This window comes from Eleutherodactylus coqui, chromosome 4, assembly GCF_035609145.1.
Source record: "Eleutherodactylus coqui strain aEleCoq1 chromosome 4, aEleCoq1.hap1, whole genome shotgun sequence".
NCBI lineage: Eukaryota > Metazoa > Chordata > Amphibia > Anura > Eleutherodactylidae > Eleutherodactylus > Eleutherodactylus coqui.
The window spans coordinates 14189292-14205107 of NC_089840.1; the positions used below are offsets into that span (position 1 = coordinate 14189292).

General features: G+C 46.6%; 1 protein-coding gene across 4 annotated transcripts in view; it reads left to right on the top strand.

Moving 5' to 3' along the window:
* APP (amyloid beta precursor protein) overlaps nucleotides 1-15816 on the top strand; it is a 272009-nt gene that overhangs the window by 234684 nt on the left and 21509 nt on the right. For all 4 annotated transcript variants that reach the window (XM_066599092.1, XM_066599089.1, XM_066599090.1 and 1 more), the window contains 3 exons: nucleotides 2673-2831; nucleotides 9058-9186; nucleotides 14415-14514. In XM_066599092.1, the coding sequence (XP_066455189.1) occupies nucleotides 2673-2831; nucleotides 9058-9186; nucleotides 14415-14514 (388 nt within the window). The remainder of the gene's footprint in view (nucleotides 1-2672; nucleotides 2832-9057; nucleotides 9187-14414; nucleotides 14515-15816) is intronic.

Below are 15816 nucleotides of genomic sequence, written 5' to 3' on the forward strand. Positions count from 1 at the left end.
GACAGGAAGCTTCTAGTAGTTGCTGTAGATTAGATGGCGGTGCTGACTTGTTCTGACCAGCTGACAGGAAGGGGTCAGCGATTCATGCTGCTTGCGCCAAATTCTGACCTCTCATCAGCAACAGAAATCTGGATCCATCTGACCAGCACATGTTTTTTTTGCTGTTAGTTGATAACACTTTTACACTTTTTTTTTGCCCCCTGGAGTCTTGCCTTTCTGTTTCTCTTAGACATAATGTCGCTGGAGCTGGTCGTCTGCTATTATAGCCCATCCAAGGTGAAGAACGGTGATTTGTGCGTACTGACACATTATTTTGAGCAACAGCGTTGTATTTGGCGGCCCTTGATTGTGCAGCTCCTGTTGGTCAGAACGATTCCTGACATCCTCCTATGACCCCTTTTGGCAATAAATTTATTCCATCCACAGGATCCCCTTTCGCTGGATATTTTCCTCGGTCGCACCATTCTCTGTATACTCTCTACACCATTTCATGAGAACCCCCCCCCACGGTTGACGGTGACATCCCTGCCCTGGCTAGTCTAGCACCGATGACCGGTCTCACTTGAAGTCGCTCAGATTGGTGGATTTTCCATCTAATGTGGATTCACACTAAAACTGATCCACTGAAAACTTGGCACGTGACTTTATGTCGCACTCCGGGGTCACGGGGAGAATAACCATAGAGGGGAGCGCCAATCATGAGAGGGCCGGGGGCTAATAGGATGGCCACTCAGAGTATGTCTAGCACATGGTTCTGACCTCCGGTACCTTTGCTATATGGCAGTGGTCCACCACATGCAGAATAAGGTGTCCGACATGTATTGTGCTGTGCTTCTGCAGTCCTCTAAGTGGAACCGCTGACTCAGTTACAGTACCGACTTTAACGGGACTGTACCTCTCAAATTAGGTGCAGGGGCGTAACTATAGAGGGTGCAGGGGATGCGGTTGCTGCTGGGCCCAGGAGCCTTATGGGGCCCATAAGGCCTCTGTTCTCCATATAGGGAGCCCAGTACTATGAATAAAGCATTATAGTTGGGGGCCCTGTTACAGGTTTTGCATTGGGGCCCAGAAGCTTCAAGTTATGCCTCTGTGCAGCATGGTTTAGGTATGGGTACAGGTACAGATACAGATAGAGGGGGGGCCCCAGCTCACCTTTTACATCAGGGCCCCTGAGCCTTTAGTTACGCCTCTGATTAGGTGGTATCAGTCACAGGTGCTTGGGGTATAATACACCTGGGACGGCGTGACACCCGTAGCATACGGTTAATTTAACAAGTATCTCCACAGATGGTTAATCTGTAGAGTCCATAATGACCCCCGGCAAACCAAACACCACAATAATCCCCTTGTCACCTAAACTGATCTGCATCGCCTCATTTGTCATCGCAATGGACAGGAGTCGTTTGCTGGAGACGGTCACAATGGATGTTGTACGCACTGATGGTGCTCTTGGGATTTGCCTCATTAAGTACTACATTTAGGTAATTGCAGCAACCTCCCATGAAGACTTCAAACATGCTGAAGTAAGCAAAATCCACTCTGGTTCAATGTATTCCAGTGCCAATGATGAAATAAATCAATTTCCCCCATGCAAGAATTAATCTGAGGTCAAAGGAGAGTCGGCAATTGCAAAAAAATACATATAGCATGCACTGCAACGTCCATCAACCGCACAAGTGATGTGAAGCTGGGGTATAGTTACAATCACTCAACACCATGACTTCAAGGAAAGTTCCAGCCACCACGAAGAAGTGTCTAGGATACGTTTCTGCAAAGAAATCCAGTTATCACGCAGGAGAACACACAACAGGCTCACATTTGTGCTTTCTGCAGCTCACTTCTAGCTTTGCTGTGTAGACTGGTTAAACATCATCAGAGTCATCTCCTTATCAGAAGGCATGGATTTAAAGGGAATCTGTGACCTGTTTTGGTGCTGTTGGTGGAGCTGACGGGGAGCCAGGCGATATTGTTTGTGCTCACCCGCTCTCTCGATTCCATGCTAACACCCGATGAAAAATGCCCTGCACGTGCCCTCCCATAGACCCAAAATTTTAATGTGGTCACTAAATCACTTATCTATCACCTTTGCCTTGTGACATGGCGGTCCATCATGCTGGATATAGCATTGTTCCTGGATCACAACTTCCAGAAGATACTGCTCACCCCCTCATTCCCTCTCCTTCCATCTTCACTCCTTACCAACACAAACCCCTCACTCCATCCAATATTTAAAGGGGTTGTATGAGTTTAATTTTTTTTTTATATAATGGCTGGGCATATTATAAAATAACAACCAAAAAAAATCAGTTACTTGTCTTCCCCTCCCAGGAAGCAGAGCAGCATTCTCCTGGCATCGGCACTCAACATCTTGGTTGCCATGATGTCAGGAGTTTGGAACGGAACATGTAACACATGCAGATTTTGCTGCAGACTTGCTGTGGATTTGTGGTGAGATTCTTGGACGGAGACATTCTGCCCCGTGTGGACCCGATGGACCCGACCTGAGCTTTTTAGCTGGATCTTTTGTGGAGTACACAGCTTAGGGGGAACAGAGGCCATCATTTGAAAGTACCAATCGACTGTCAATGAAGTCTACTATCTTAATTGCTGCATGTCCTTTGCCGGCATTTAGCTGTTAGTTCATGTACTTTATGTATTCTTATGTTTTGCAGCGTTTCCAGGAGAAGGTGGAATCACTTGAACAAGAGGCAGCCAATGAAAGGCAGAAGCTGGTGGAGACTCACATGGTTCGAGTAGAGGCCATACTGAATGATCGTCGACGAGTCGCCTTGGAGAATTACATTCTTGCCCTACAATCTGATCAACCAAGGGTAAGATGTCAGCAAGTTAATTTATGTGTCTCCTATAATGCAAATAATTTGCCTTCAGCTGTTTCTGGGTTGGTTCTGAAAATTGTAGAGCGTCCTAATGGAACCTTAGGCTCCAACATTATCCCTTTTGTGCCATAAACATATCAATAGTAGAGTCGTCTTCTCGATGTCACTAAGCCAAGTTCTCTCAGCTCAAACAAAATGCACCAAGTTGCCTCGAGGGTTGTGATCCTACCTTGTGGTGGGTCACCCAGAAAGTGTGGACCCGCTGTGCTGCTGTCCAATTTGGCTACTCATGAGGGCTGCACCTAGAGGTCCCCTGGTTTTCACCATTTAACCCCCTCCAATTGGGATCTGATCTTAACTGCATGTTGCACCAAGCATAGTCTTAGTGCAGTGACACCTGAGACCGACAGCTCAGAGGCACTGTGCTGGAGGGACAGTCAGAGACGTGGTTGAAATACAGACCAAGGTCAGGACAGGCGGAGTTAATGGAGAGTTGGGCAGAGACTTATAGCAGGCAGCAGTCAGATAAACCATGGTTGAATTACAAGCCGAGGTCAGGATAGGAGAAGATGGGAAAGTTGGGTGAATCAGGCATGGGGCCAACCAGACGTCAAACAGAACAAGGAGCACAGAACTTAATGGAACCTATTGGTCAGGCCCCCTCCATAAGGTGAGGGTGACTGAAAAAAAACATGAGACTATGCAAATTGATCGGGGAGGGGAAAGATTAGTGTGCGCTGGCTTTTTAAAAGGTGGGCTCACCTCCTACAGCTGACAGAGACAGGAATCCCGACAGATGGTGAGATGTCTGGCGCACATGAAATGAGGGGAACATAGATGGCCATGAATGGTGGGAGAAAGCGGTAGCGCGGCGGGGTCGGGGGTGGCGCAGGGCAGCGAGGAGGAGAGTGGGAGAGATCTCTCTCTCCCTCCCGATCCCCTCTGCAACCCCCCGCTCACCCCAGCGGCCCCCTGAATCTTCAGGGACGAGCCAGCAGGTACTCGAAAAACGCGATGCCCTCTCGAGTATATCGCCTTACCGAGTATGCTCGCTCATCTCTTGCAGTAACATAACTACCTGGCATATACTCGCCTCTCCCCGCTGTCTCCTCTCTGATGTTATGCTTACAGATTGCTCCAACCTTTTTATGCGACATCACTGGCTGCTGCAGCCAATGACAGAGCTCGGTGATTGATCGCTGAGCTCTGTCATTGGCTGCAGCAGCTGGTAATGTCCCAGCAGGTAAAGAGGCAGGACTGCAGCCTGTAGACAGACAGGAGCAGAGGACCAATCAGCAATGTGGAGAGGTGAGTCTATGCCAGTGAGTTATTAGTTATGTTACGGCATGGGGAACGGGGTTTAAACATAAAAAAAAAACTTAAAACAACCCTTTAAATGTTTTACATGCCCCTCCCCCAATCTCTTCATTAAAGAAATCTAAACAATAAAAAAAGATAATTAGTATCACTGCGGCCAACAGACAGACAACAGCTGTAATAGACAAAAGTCTGAGCTCTTACAAAGATTACTTTATTTATCCCACATGGGGACCGGCGGGCCAGAACTGCATTTTTTGTCGCTCCGTGTCCCAAAAGAATTGGATAAAAGTGGATCCAAAGGACATAAATACCCTAAAATGGTATCAATAAAAATACAGCTCACCCTGTAAGAAGCCAACCCCCTGCAGCTCTCAGCTGATTGTTATGGTCCCCATGGTTACATGCGCTAAAAGCGGATCACACCGGCATCATGCAAATACCATCCTGTTATTTAACGCACCCGTTGACTCGAATGGGGGATTTTTGGCAGAAAATAATTCAAAGATGGGACATGCTGATTTTTTTTTTTGGCACCGCCCATCCAAGTTAAACCCGCCCATGTGACTAGACCCATTCAGATCAATAAGTTCTATTTCTGTGATTTCGGACCGTTTTTGGGGGGGGGGGTCCAAAAATCCCATGCAAAAATGGCACATGTGACTATACCCTTAGATCCGTTTTTCACGCATGTTTAAAAAAAAACGCAAGGTCCGGGTTCTTATTTTTTCATGCGGTTGCCATAGTAACATGCATTAAAACTGAATTGCTCTCACATGGCATGTAAGTGCGATCAGGTTTTTAAATGCTCCCATAGAAAATAATGGGCGATAATTGAACAAGAATTACACAAAAGTCGAGCGATTTGGTGAAAAATTGCAAGTGTGAATTAAAGAGGTTGTCCGTTTGTAAACTATTCATGGGCGTTCCTTAAAGTAGATTATTAATAGTAGATTTGCTATCTGCTTCCACGCATCCCATCAGCTGTTTGCTGGGCCATTGTGTTTTGTGCACTGAGCTGATTTCTGCAGGAAGCACACAGCGCCGTTCTCACTGCAGTGGTCAGCTTTGGTATTACAGGCAAAGTTCTAATTCATTTGAGTCCTCTAGGATGGTCTGTCTTTTGTATGATAATCCACAGATCCTACAGTGGTACTTATGTTTCTTTGCCTCAGCCTCAGTCAGAACATCCATAACCGGTAGATGTGTGTATCCTGGATCCTCCGTATAATTCTCTTGTCGCGCATGCATATGATTATATTACTTAGTTCCACCCGGACGCGTTAACTAAGACGCCTTTCGCACGACTGATAAAATGCAGAGCAGTTACTGAGTGAACTCTGAAAAGGAAACAAATTTCTTGAAGGAGAAGGAAAGTAAGTTAAACTGGGTCAGAGATTAGCATAATTAGAAAAAACCTAACGATGTTTGTTTGATGTTCCTGAATCTACCTTGGGCGCCAGATAAAGCGGAGTGCAGAGACTTCCTCTCCTACAAATCTCTCCTCTGCACCATGGAAGGAATTTTCAGGTTATTATAGGGAATAGATGGGAGGAGGACGGCTGTTATGGATGTTATAACGTTATATGGGGAGCGGCGCACGTCTCCCCCGGATTATACACTGATTCTTAGGGATGGCTGGCCGCTCCGGTTCATACATTCGTTATTCTACCCCTAATTATGCACAGCAGACCTTTAAATCATTTGCACATTGCCACATTTCTATACATACACACAGATCGTCACTTTATTGGAGACCCCCATCTAGTAGCACGTTGGACCTCCTATGGCTGATAGAACTGCAGCAATACATCGTGGCGTCAATCTGCAAATATACTCATTAGCAAACTACATGCAGCACCTAGAGGGGGGGTTGGAGTCAAACTTGTGCGATTGTAACATTGATAAAAGTAAGTGGTTACAGCTTGGATACAAGATGTGATACGGGCAGGCATGGAGGCTCTAGTACTCTGTTGTACCGCCTCTAGCTTGGATACAAGATGTGATACATGTGGGCATGGAGGCTCTAGTACCCTGTTGTTCTGCCTCTAGCTTGGATACAAGATGTGATACGGTGGGGCATGGAGGCTCTAGTACCCTGTTGTACCACCTCTAGCTTGGATACAAGATGTGATACGGGCGGACATGGAGGCTTCAGTACCCTGTTGTACCGCCTCTAGCTTGGATACAAGATGTGATACGGACAGCAGGGAGGCTATTGTGCCACCTCTAGCTTGGATCTAAAATGTGATACGGCCGGGCATGGAGGCTCTAGTACCCTGTTGTACTGCCTCTAGCTTGGATACAAGATGTGATATTGGCAGACATTGAGGCACTCGTACCCTGTTGGGCCACCTTTAGCTTGGATACAAGATGTGATATGGGGGGCATGGAGGCTCTAGTACCCTGTTGTACTGCCTCTAGCTTGGATACAAGATGTGATACGGGCGGGCATGGTTCTGCGACTTATTGCTCCACATTTGCTGTTACTGAGCCTCTAGATTGTACGAATTCGTAGACTTTTGAAGTTGGCTTCCCTGATGGTCCCATACATGTTTTATTAGCGATAAATCTGACGACCGGGCAGCTACGAAAGTGTGACAATGTTGTGGGGGCTTCCTGTGACCCCCTTGTGTGTGCAGCCAAGCATTATCCTGCTGGAAGCCGCCATGAGAGGAACACATGTGGCTGCAGGATGTCCTGAACATATCGCTGAGCTGCCATTGTCCCTCGTACCACTACTAGGGGAGACCGACTGTCGTATGTAATGGCCCCCCAGACCATCACACCAGCAGGGGGCAGTGTGCCGCTCCACAGCTAAGGCAGGATTGAGGCGCTCACTCAGAGGTCTTCAGAAACGGACATGTCCATCGTCGGCGCCCAAACTAAACCTGGATTCATCGTTGAAGACACCCCAGTGCACTCTGTAGCGTCTAGTTTTGTCATTTACCACCACTGCAAACAGAGGTGATGGTGGGGGTCAGAGGCTGAACACGTAATGGCTGCTGGGAGATCAAACGCCCTTCAGCCAAGCGCCTGAAAATGTTTCTGACAGACGGGGGTGTAACGATGGTGCCAGGCTGTTTTAGGGTTTCTGCCCTCTACGGTATGCAGTAGGTTGCTGACTGGGTGAGAGGCCTATGACATGGGCTAAGGGAGAGAACCTAGTAGGCGTGAGCCGACTTATAAGACAATGCATGCTCCCCTGGAAAATTTAGGGAAATGGGAAGATGAAACAATGTTTCTACACCATCAACTATTGGAATGGAACCTTCAAGCAAGTCAATGTCTGAGCGTTTAACTGGCCTTGTAACAGACGGGATAAAACTCCAGAGCCTTCTCCAGAAGGAAAAGATAACCATTGTAGCAAGTTGGGGGTACTGAGCTTATGGGACCACCATTTTCCTGCACTACCGGTAGATGGGTGGCTGCACACCAGAAAACCACAACCAGGCCAGAAGTTTAGTAAGACCAGGTAATCAGCCTTTTTATTACAGAACATCAGCAGCAATACAGTCTGTTGTTAATCATCAGTGTACATGATACAAACAAGACTCTGGCTGCAAAGTAACATAGGCTTTTTAGTCCTACAGGCCTAGTACCTTAACATGTAGCATCATAATGTCCGTATACGATACCCATCCAGGGTGTTAGTCTAAGGGGCGTCCTCCCCTGTCATCCTCTTGGCTCTCACAGCCAGCATCCAAAGCGCCGCAATGGATCATCGTTTGCTCTGCAAATGGACCCTGAGATCAGGAACACGGGTGCATTTCTGACCTGCTGGATATTTGCTCAAAAAGCCGTCTCTCAAGCCCTCTAATGGCCATTGTTGGTACTGAATGCCTACACCATTGACTTCACAGAATGGTAGAGTTGGAAGGGACCTCCAGTGTCAGCGGATCCAACCCCCAACTTCCTAGCCAGAGTCTAATGAGAAGCTTTATGCCTTCTGACCCACATCACAGGCCTCTCACCCAGCCAAGCCAACAGTCTACTGCACAATAATGAGGGACCGAAACCTCAGAACGGTCTGTCTTTACAGGGTTATCTTCTCTTTCTGGAAAAGACTTTGGCTTTGTCTTATATTTCCAGCCATTCTTAAACGCCTTGTTAAAAGGTCAGACATTGACTTGTAGGAATGCTGCCTTCCAATAGGTGGTGCTGTAGAGGCATTGTTCCATCCTCCTATTTGTATAAGTTTCCCAGAGGAGCATGCATGGCCTATAAGTCTCCTCACACCTACTAGGTGCTCTCCCTAAGGAGAAACGTTACCCCTTTTGTGACCCAAAATGTTATCTCATAAGACAGTTCGGTCACTTCCAGGGCACTTTACCCCTGCGTCAGTGCATATGGTTATACGGGACCTGTTGGGATGCACCAATGAGTGATATCGAGGACTGAATACTTATAGGCTTACCCAAAGCTACAAACTGGTCATCAGAACCAGAAGTACATGACCAGAGCCTCATATGGTGCAGAGTGTATAGGCTGCAGAATGCAGTCCTAAGCTCTCGCTCACGACCTGTAGGTTGCAGGTTCAATCCCCGCAAGGTTCAGGTAGCCGGCCTTCCATCCTTCCGATGGTCGGTAAAATGAGTGCCCAGCTCAGTGAGGGGTAATAAACAAATTACCTGAAAGCGCTGCGGAATAAGTTGGCGCCATACAAATAACAAGTCCCTTCCTACCCTAGTATAGTAGTATATTATCCGCATTAACTGATGTTTGTTCCCCACCACTTCTTTTTAGCAATTCCTTTAGTTTCTGACTTTTCTCTATATGATACTGGTGACCTCACTGAGTACCTCCGTGTTATTTAGGACTTACTACTTCAAGTCCGTCTGTGAATTGTATTATGTCTGTCTGTTACCTTCAGCATGATCTGCATTATGTCCTTTTCTTGCAGCCCCGTCACGTCTTTATTTTGCTCAAGAAGTACGTACGTGCCGAGCAGAAGGACAGACAGCACACCCTCAAACACTTTGAGCATGTCCGCATGGTAGATCCCAAGAAGGCTGCTCAGATTCGATCTCAGGTAACTTGATCTAAAGAAGAATCTTGTTGGGTACCTTAAAAACTGTCAATATTTTATATACAGTATTACTCCGTGCATATACAGTATATTATGACTTCTGTCTGCACCTTCTTGCATCATCCCTGTCCTCAATGTGCACATTTATGTTAATTCATATGGAGGACAGAGCTTAAAGGCATATTGCCATCACAGCTGATCCAGGGTCTTACTGCTGGGACCCCCACCAATTCCAAGATTTCAATCCTTGTCTATGCCAACATGTGGGCATTGTCGCGTTATGCTCATGCATGCCTCTGCTCCATTCACTCCAATAGGACCTCTGGAGATAGACTAGTGCTTGAACTCTGCAATCTCCAGCGGTCACACTGAAGTGAATGAAGCTGAGACGCTCAGACGCATCCACCACTACCCATTCTTTGGGAGGAGCCAGGGCTGTAACCTCAAGATTAGTGGGGTCCCATTGAATGGATTCCCACCAATCCCGAGCTTTTAACCCTGCTGCTTCCTGAAGCCTAAGCATCATCGGAAGATGCACATACGCACATCTGCTCCATTCACTTCATTGGGACCACCAAAGATAGACTAGTGCTTGAGCTTAGCTATCTCCAGTGGTTTCATTGAATTGAATATATTTGAGGATCGCATACGCATCCTCTACTACCCACTCTTCAGAACGTGGCAGGCTGATTCTTGGGGTTCCATCTCTCAGCCCCCTACAATCATCATGTTATCCTCTATCCTGTAAATAGTGGATGACTTGCTGTGGTGAGAATAATCCTTTATAGATGTCCAGACCCAACTGGTGATGCCTAAGTCAATGCAAAAGCAAATGGTATCTAAAAATGGAAGCCTCCGATGTTCTTGGACATGCAGTAAGATGCCCACAGCTCTCCTGCTTGATGCCTCCATAAACGTGCGTGGCTGAGCGTGCTTGCTTATTCAACAAGGACACAGATTTAAATGGTTCCCAGACACCACTTGAAATCCAGTCTGTCCACTCCGTCTTTCCATTAACAGCAGATGACAGGGGGCCATTGGAGAGGTACCATAGAGAGACAATTGTTCGATTTGGATGGTAGGTGGATCCAGCCAAACGAGAAGTCTACTCAAATGAACTGATTTATCAAAGTGAACATTCTGGTTTATGAATAGAATGCCAGAAGTACAGTAGAGCTAGAGCAGCATTATAGAATAAGGTCACCCATAGAGAGAAGGGGACCACTTAAGGTGCTGGTCGACACTACCACACACCCAACCATCCGAGACAAAAGGACATGATGCTTGTTGGCTCCTGTCTCCTTTTTGTGATCTTGAGTTTTCAAACATGGTGGGGTATTTAAGATTGGATCCATGTACTTCTCCCCACCCAATAAAATAAGGCATAGCACCAACTTGGGTTTGCATCGCTCTTCTCGAGTAACTGCATTCTTGTCCGAGCAGGCTGGGGGGGGGGGGGGGGGGGCGGGGGGTAGCGGGAGAGAGAGTGAGAGAGATCTCTTTCCCCCCCCCCCCTTTCCTCCGCTCCCCCGAGCCTGCTCGGACAAGAATGCAGTTACTCGAGAAGAGCGGTGCTCGCTCGAGTAAATGACTTATCCGAGAGTGCTCGCTCATCTCTACTTAGCATGCTTAGTGATGTGTTGCAACTCCTTTGGCTTTTATTACGAGTGAGAAGTCTGGATTATGGAGCAACTTAGTCTGAGATCCTTACCAGAATGGAGAGCACGGGTAGGGTGGTAGACTGAGATGGTGCAGCACTGTGGAGAGCTTTATGGCTGAGAATGAGCAGTATAAAATGTATTCTGTAGTGAATGAACAACCAATGTAGTGACTGGCACAGGTTGTAGGCATTGGTGTAGTGACTGGCACAGGGTGGTGCATCGGTGCAACGACTGGCACAGGGTGGGCCATTGGCACAGTGACTGGCACAGGGTGGGGCATTGGCACAGCAACTGGCACAGGGTGGGGCATTGGTGCAGCGACTGTCACAGGGTGGGGCATCGGTATAGCAGTTGGTCAGAGAGATAAGCCTAGCTTCTGCATTTAGTATAGATTGTTTAACATAAACTCTCCCTTTTTCCTTTTTTTTTTACATTTTTGGTGATTTTATTTTAGGTGTTTTATTTTGACATTATAAACATGATAGAAAATCCCTCTACCAACTAAGCCCAGCCTGGCACTTCCTGCCCTGTAGAGAGAGCCTTTCAGTCGTTGTCTCATTATCATCACAGGCAGGATTATAATGAAGGGTGATGCCTACATATAAATGATGCAGGAGCTACTATTCACAGTAGGTGATGTCACAGCTTACCTCCTCCTCATCCCAGCACTGGTCACAGAGCATGCCCACAACACTCCCCCATAAGTCCCCTCCTGTCCATTATGTCGATCGTCCATGAAGTTGCTGTTCCGAACAGGAAGTAAAAGACTATAATTAAACGTAGTCTCCGGAGTGATCACTGCGGGCTCTTAGGATGTTATTTAATCTACATAGTAACACAAAAAAATAAACCAGACAATACGCCTAATCTAAAAGCTTCATTAAAACAATCAGGCGCTTTCTGATAACACATTCCCTTTAAGGCTTACATAAGAGGATGAATCAGACACTTCTAAAGGCCTAGAAAACTCAAGGCTGATGGTTTTACTCTCCCATCATGCTGCATCACACTTAGAGTTTTTGTGAGCTTTTGATGCAGTTTTTTAAGTCAGACATGAGTGGGCGAAATTTCAGCCCCGTCTTTATATGTTTTTTTTGTTGTTTTTTTTATCCACTTCTATGTTAGACTGAAAAAAGGCATCAAAAGCTGCATGTTTGATTTCAGCCTAAAACCGGTTTCCAGTAGGGATTGTTCACACCAGGATCTCCTTCTCTTCCGGGCGGCATATGCAAAGAAATTCCATCCAGAACAGCAGCTTCTTCACATCTTTCTTCTGCCAGCTTTGTTGCTTTTAGGCATAGCCATGTCCACACTGTTCAACATTCTCCACAGTACACAAAAACAATACCTGGCCGTCTGGCCTCTATCTAAACATTAGTAGTGTCCCTTACTAGAAGTGGGCCTAATTCCAACACTTCAATGGATTTTCCAGGGAGAATGCTATTGATGACCTATCCTCAGGACAGTTGATCGGCTGGGGTCTGTCCCTCGGGACCCCAACTGATTAGCTGAGTGAGACACATGCTGTCAGCGCCGCAAATACACAGAGGTCGGAGCGGAATTCTATGCGCCAACCTCCATGTAGTGGCCGGCACTGGTAACTGGAGGCACAGCTCTCATTAAAACCAATAGCATTCTCCCTGGAAAACCCCTTTAACAGTGCATCACATAGTCCATGACCACGTCTTAGCTGCTCCCATCAGCATCTTGGCATATCATATCAGATTTTGGAGCCACCACGGAAACCCAGGAGACACAGACCCATTAGAAGACACACTCTATGGGCTCACAAGGCACACCTCCTTTCTATAGCGCCCTCTCAGGTACCTCCTAACTTACCAGCGGAGGCACCCTTTCCCTGCCAGACATTTTCTTAAGCCCTCTGGTGGCCATTTGTATCATTACACTGTTATAATGCGCACTAACTGGTCAGTAAAAGAGTTAACTAGGAGCTCCAGATGTACCTAGTAGATCATTGTAGCTATAATGTATTATTGATCTACGGCTGACAGAATTATGTATCGGCAAGCTGATGACTTGTGCGGTAAGGAAGAGCGAGAAGGCCTGGAGTGATTTATTCTGTTATCCAGTCAGTTAATAGAACGGCTGCAGATCCAGCGTGTGCTGCTAATCTCTGCATCTTGTGGCCGATTAGCATTCAGATTCCATTGCAGATCCATTTCTATTAATCCATTAAGCATAATAGCAGCTACAGAATATCCCGATGAGACCGCGCTTCCAGCCTCCTTGCAGATTGCACAGAGATAGCAGCAGGGCTGTAAAATTGCAGGGGTGGGTATTTCCTGCCATTCGGATCTGCTAACCAGCTGTGCTACTGAATTTTCTGGCCAAAACCACGTTACTGTACCTAATGTTGCAAGAAGAGTTATTTCTAAAGTTCCCCAATCCCCCACTGTCCAAGCAATGGACCCCTGCTACTGGCAAAAAGGCTGATTTTTCTTCTCTTTCATGTCACAGTGGGAGAATGTTCATTTGCATTACGTTTTCAGGCATCTGGTATGAGACACGTCTGTAGAGTTTACCAAGAACCTGGTAAAAGTTTGTTTATAGGTTTCATGCTAAAAACTTATAATAGAAACCTATACTCACCTGGCCCCGCCCACTGTAATACTCACCTGCTGGGCTGGCCTGACATGACCCCACAGTGATGCTCTGTCTCTGGATGCAGCTGCTTGCCTGTTCCTCTGTCTTGCTTTGTGGCAGCCACGCTGCTCCTCACAGGACTCCCTTTCGATCTGTTCTACTGCCACACAGCTCTTCACTCCAACGCTTCCTACAGGCTTTGCTTTCCATCAGGCCCAGACCACTATGAAGACATCTTCCAGCCACAACTCGTCTCTGCACATTCTCTCCATCCTCCTGCTACTCCCAATCAACCTCTCAGTCCCTTAACAAAGTAATAATTCCCCCCATTGTGCCCACCGCAAAATTATAATGTCCCCTTCTATCACCAAAGTAATAAGCCCCCACTGCTCCCCCACAGCAAAAAAAAAACCTCCTTTATGCTTCCACTTTATGGGACTTTAGGGGACTACAATACTTAACCTTTACTGTTCCCCCAGTATACAATCAGGAGGATGAGCTGTGATCTCCTCTATTATATCTGTGTGATCATCATCAGTAACTGTGATAGAAGTGTCTGCGTCCCCCTCTAGGCAGTTTCTGTGGTAGGATAATGTAACAGCATCACACAGACTGTAAAACTGACTAGAAAATAACTACATAACCCCAAGTAGATCTGAGTTGGTCAAAAGTGAGATCACATGACCATCTGAGTCAAAAGACTCCGGGAGATTCAAGAGTGGAATAACTAACCAAGATAACATTAGCTGATTTATACATACTGGGTGGAGATGGCTGCATAACGAATGCATAAAAAGATGACCGGAGTGGCCCTTTAATTAGTATAAAAACACATTATACTCACAATGTATCAGTTATTGCTTATGTCTTAGTGTTCAGACCCACCAGGCTCCATTGATTGCACACCATCATAGTGTGAATCACATGTTCTCCAGCTGTAACCCTGCATTTGTGTGACCTCTTTAGGTGATGACCCACCTCCGTGTGATTAATGAGCGGATGAACCAGAGCTTCTCTCTGCTCTACAAAGTGCCAGCCGTGGCCGAAGAGATCCAGGATGAAGTCGGTAAGTAAATGAAGTCCTCTTCATCATCACGAATAATTGGGGAGATTTTAGATGTCACTTTTCTGGCAGCTTTTCTTCCCTTCTCCAGTTTCCAATTTGACAAATGTAACACATCTCGCACTATATTGATACATTTGTTGCATCTTTGAATCTGTCTGGAGATGCAGAGTTACTTTGTACATCACCGGCTACCCGAGAGGGATTGTGTCAAATACTGCAACTTTTTGAAAAGTCGGATTCTATAAACCTTCCTAAATTCTGCCACACTCCCTTTTTCTTGAAGTGAGGTGAAAGGTGCCACATCTCTTCTTTTTGGCGCAAATCGGTAATAAATCTCTCTAAATTGATTTCCTTAAAGAAATGCTGCGATTTTGTGCGGGCTACGCACGGCCAGCTTCCATTGAAGTCAATCATCATTGCAAATGGCTGCAGGAGCCGCATTATCGCCATAGCAAATGGCGCGGCGCCCTCTGTACTACACATGTGCAGGACGGTGCTCCGGGTCTGGCACATTCACAGCAGATGATGCCACATCATCACCATAGCGACAGTGCAGCGTTCCCTGAACCGCGCTTGTGCCGGCCGGCGTTCCGGCCATCACATTCGCAGCTGAGAAGAGTGGCGGAGCGGTAAGCTGGGGTCACCGGCTGGGCACAGAGTCAAACACCGCTGCAGTAATCCTGCATACGGTGTGCAGGAGGCCTTACTTTTACTTGTGTTATGGATAAAAGGGATTCTCTGCTTTGCATAATACCTGCTCGTTAGAAGGGCCTCTTAACGATATGCTGATTACAAAGTGTCTCCATACTGGATCCCCAGTTAACAGCTGTAATCTATAGGAAAACTTAGCAGTAAGTGTTCAGTTTCCCAGCAGCACCCCCACAGGGGAAACGAAGTATTACACAATGCCCACTTAGATTAATGGGTTGTCTGTGTAATGCAGCACAGGACAGGTTCTCCAGAGAGAAACGTCAGGGGTGTATACAGAAATAATGAGGCTCCATAGCAAAGCTTAGAAGTGGGCCATCCCATAAAAAAAATATTAGAGGCAGCGTATCTATAGCACGATGGGTCTATATACAGTGGCTCAGCTCTAGAAAACCTGCAAATAATGCAGTCATCATATAATAGTCGGATGCTAGTTCTACACAGTGATAGTGATTACAGTGCAGTTACCTCCAATGATCTCAGGTGGCATCTTCTCTGCCTCATGGCATTCTTTCTGTGGCTCCCCTATAGCACTGGAGTTCCACCTCTGTGACTCCCGCTTCCCCTGACTGTCCCCTGTCCTGCTCTGTCAGT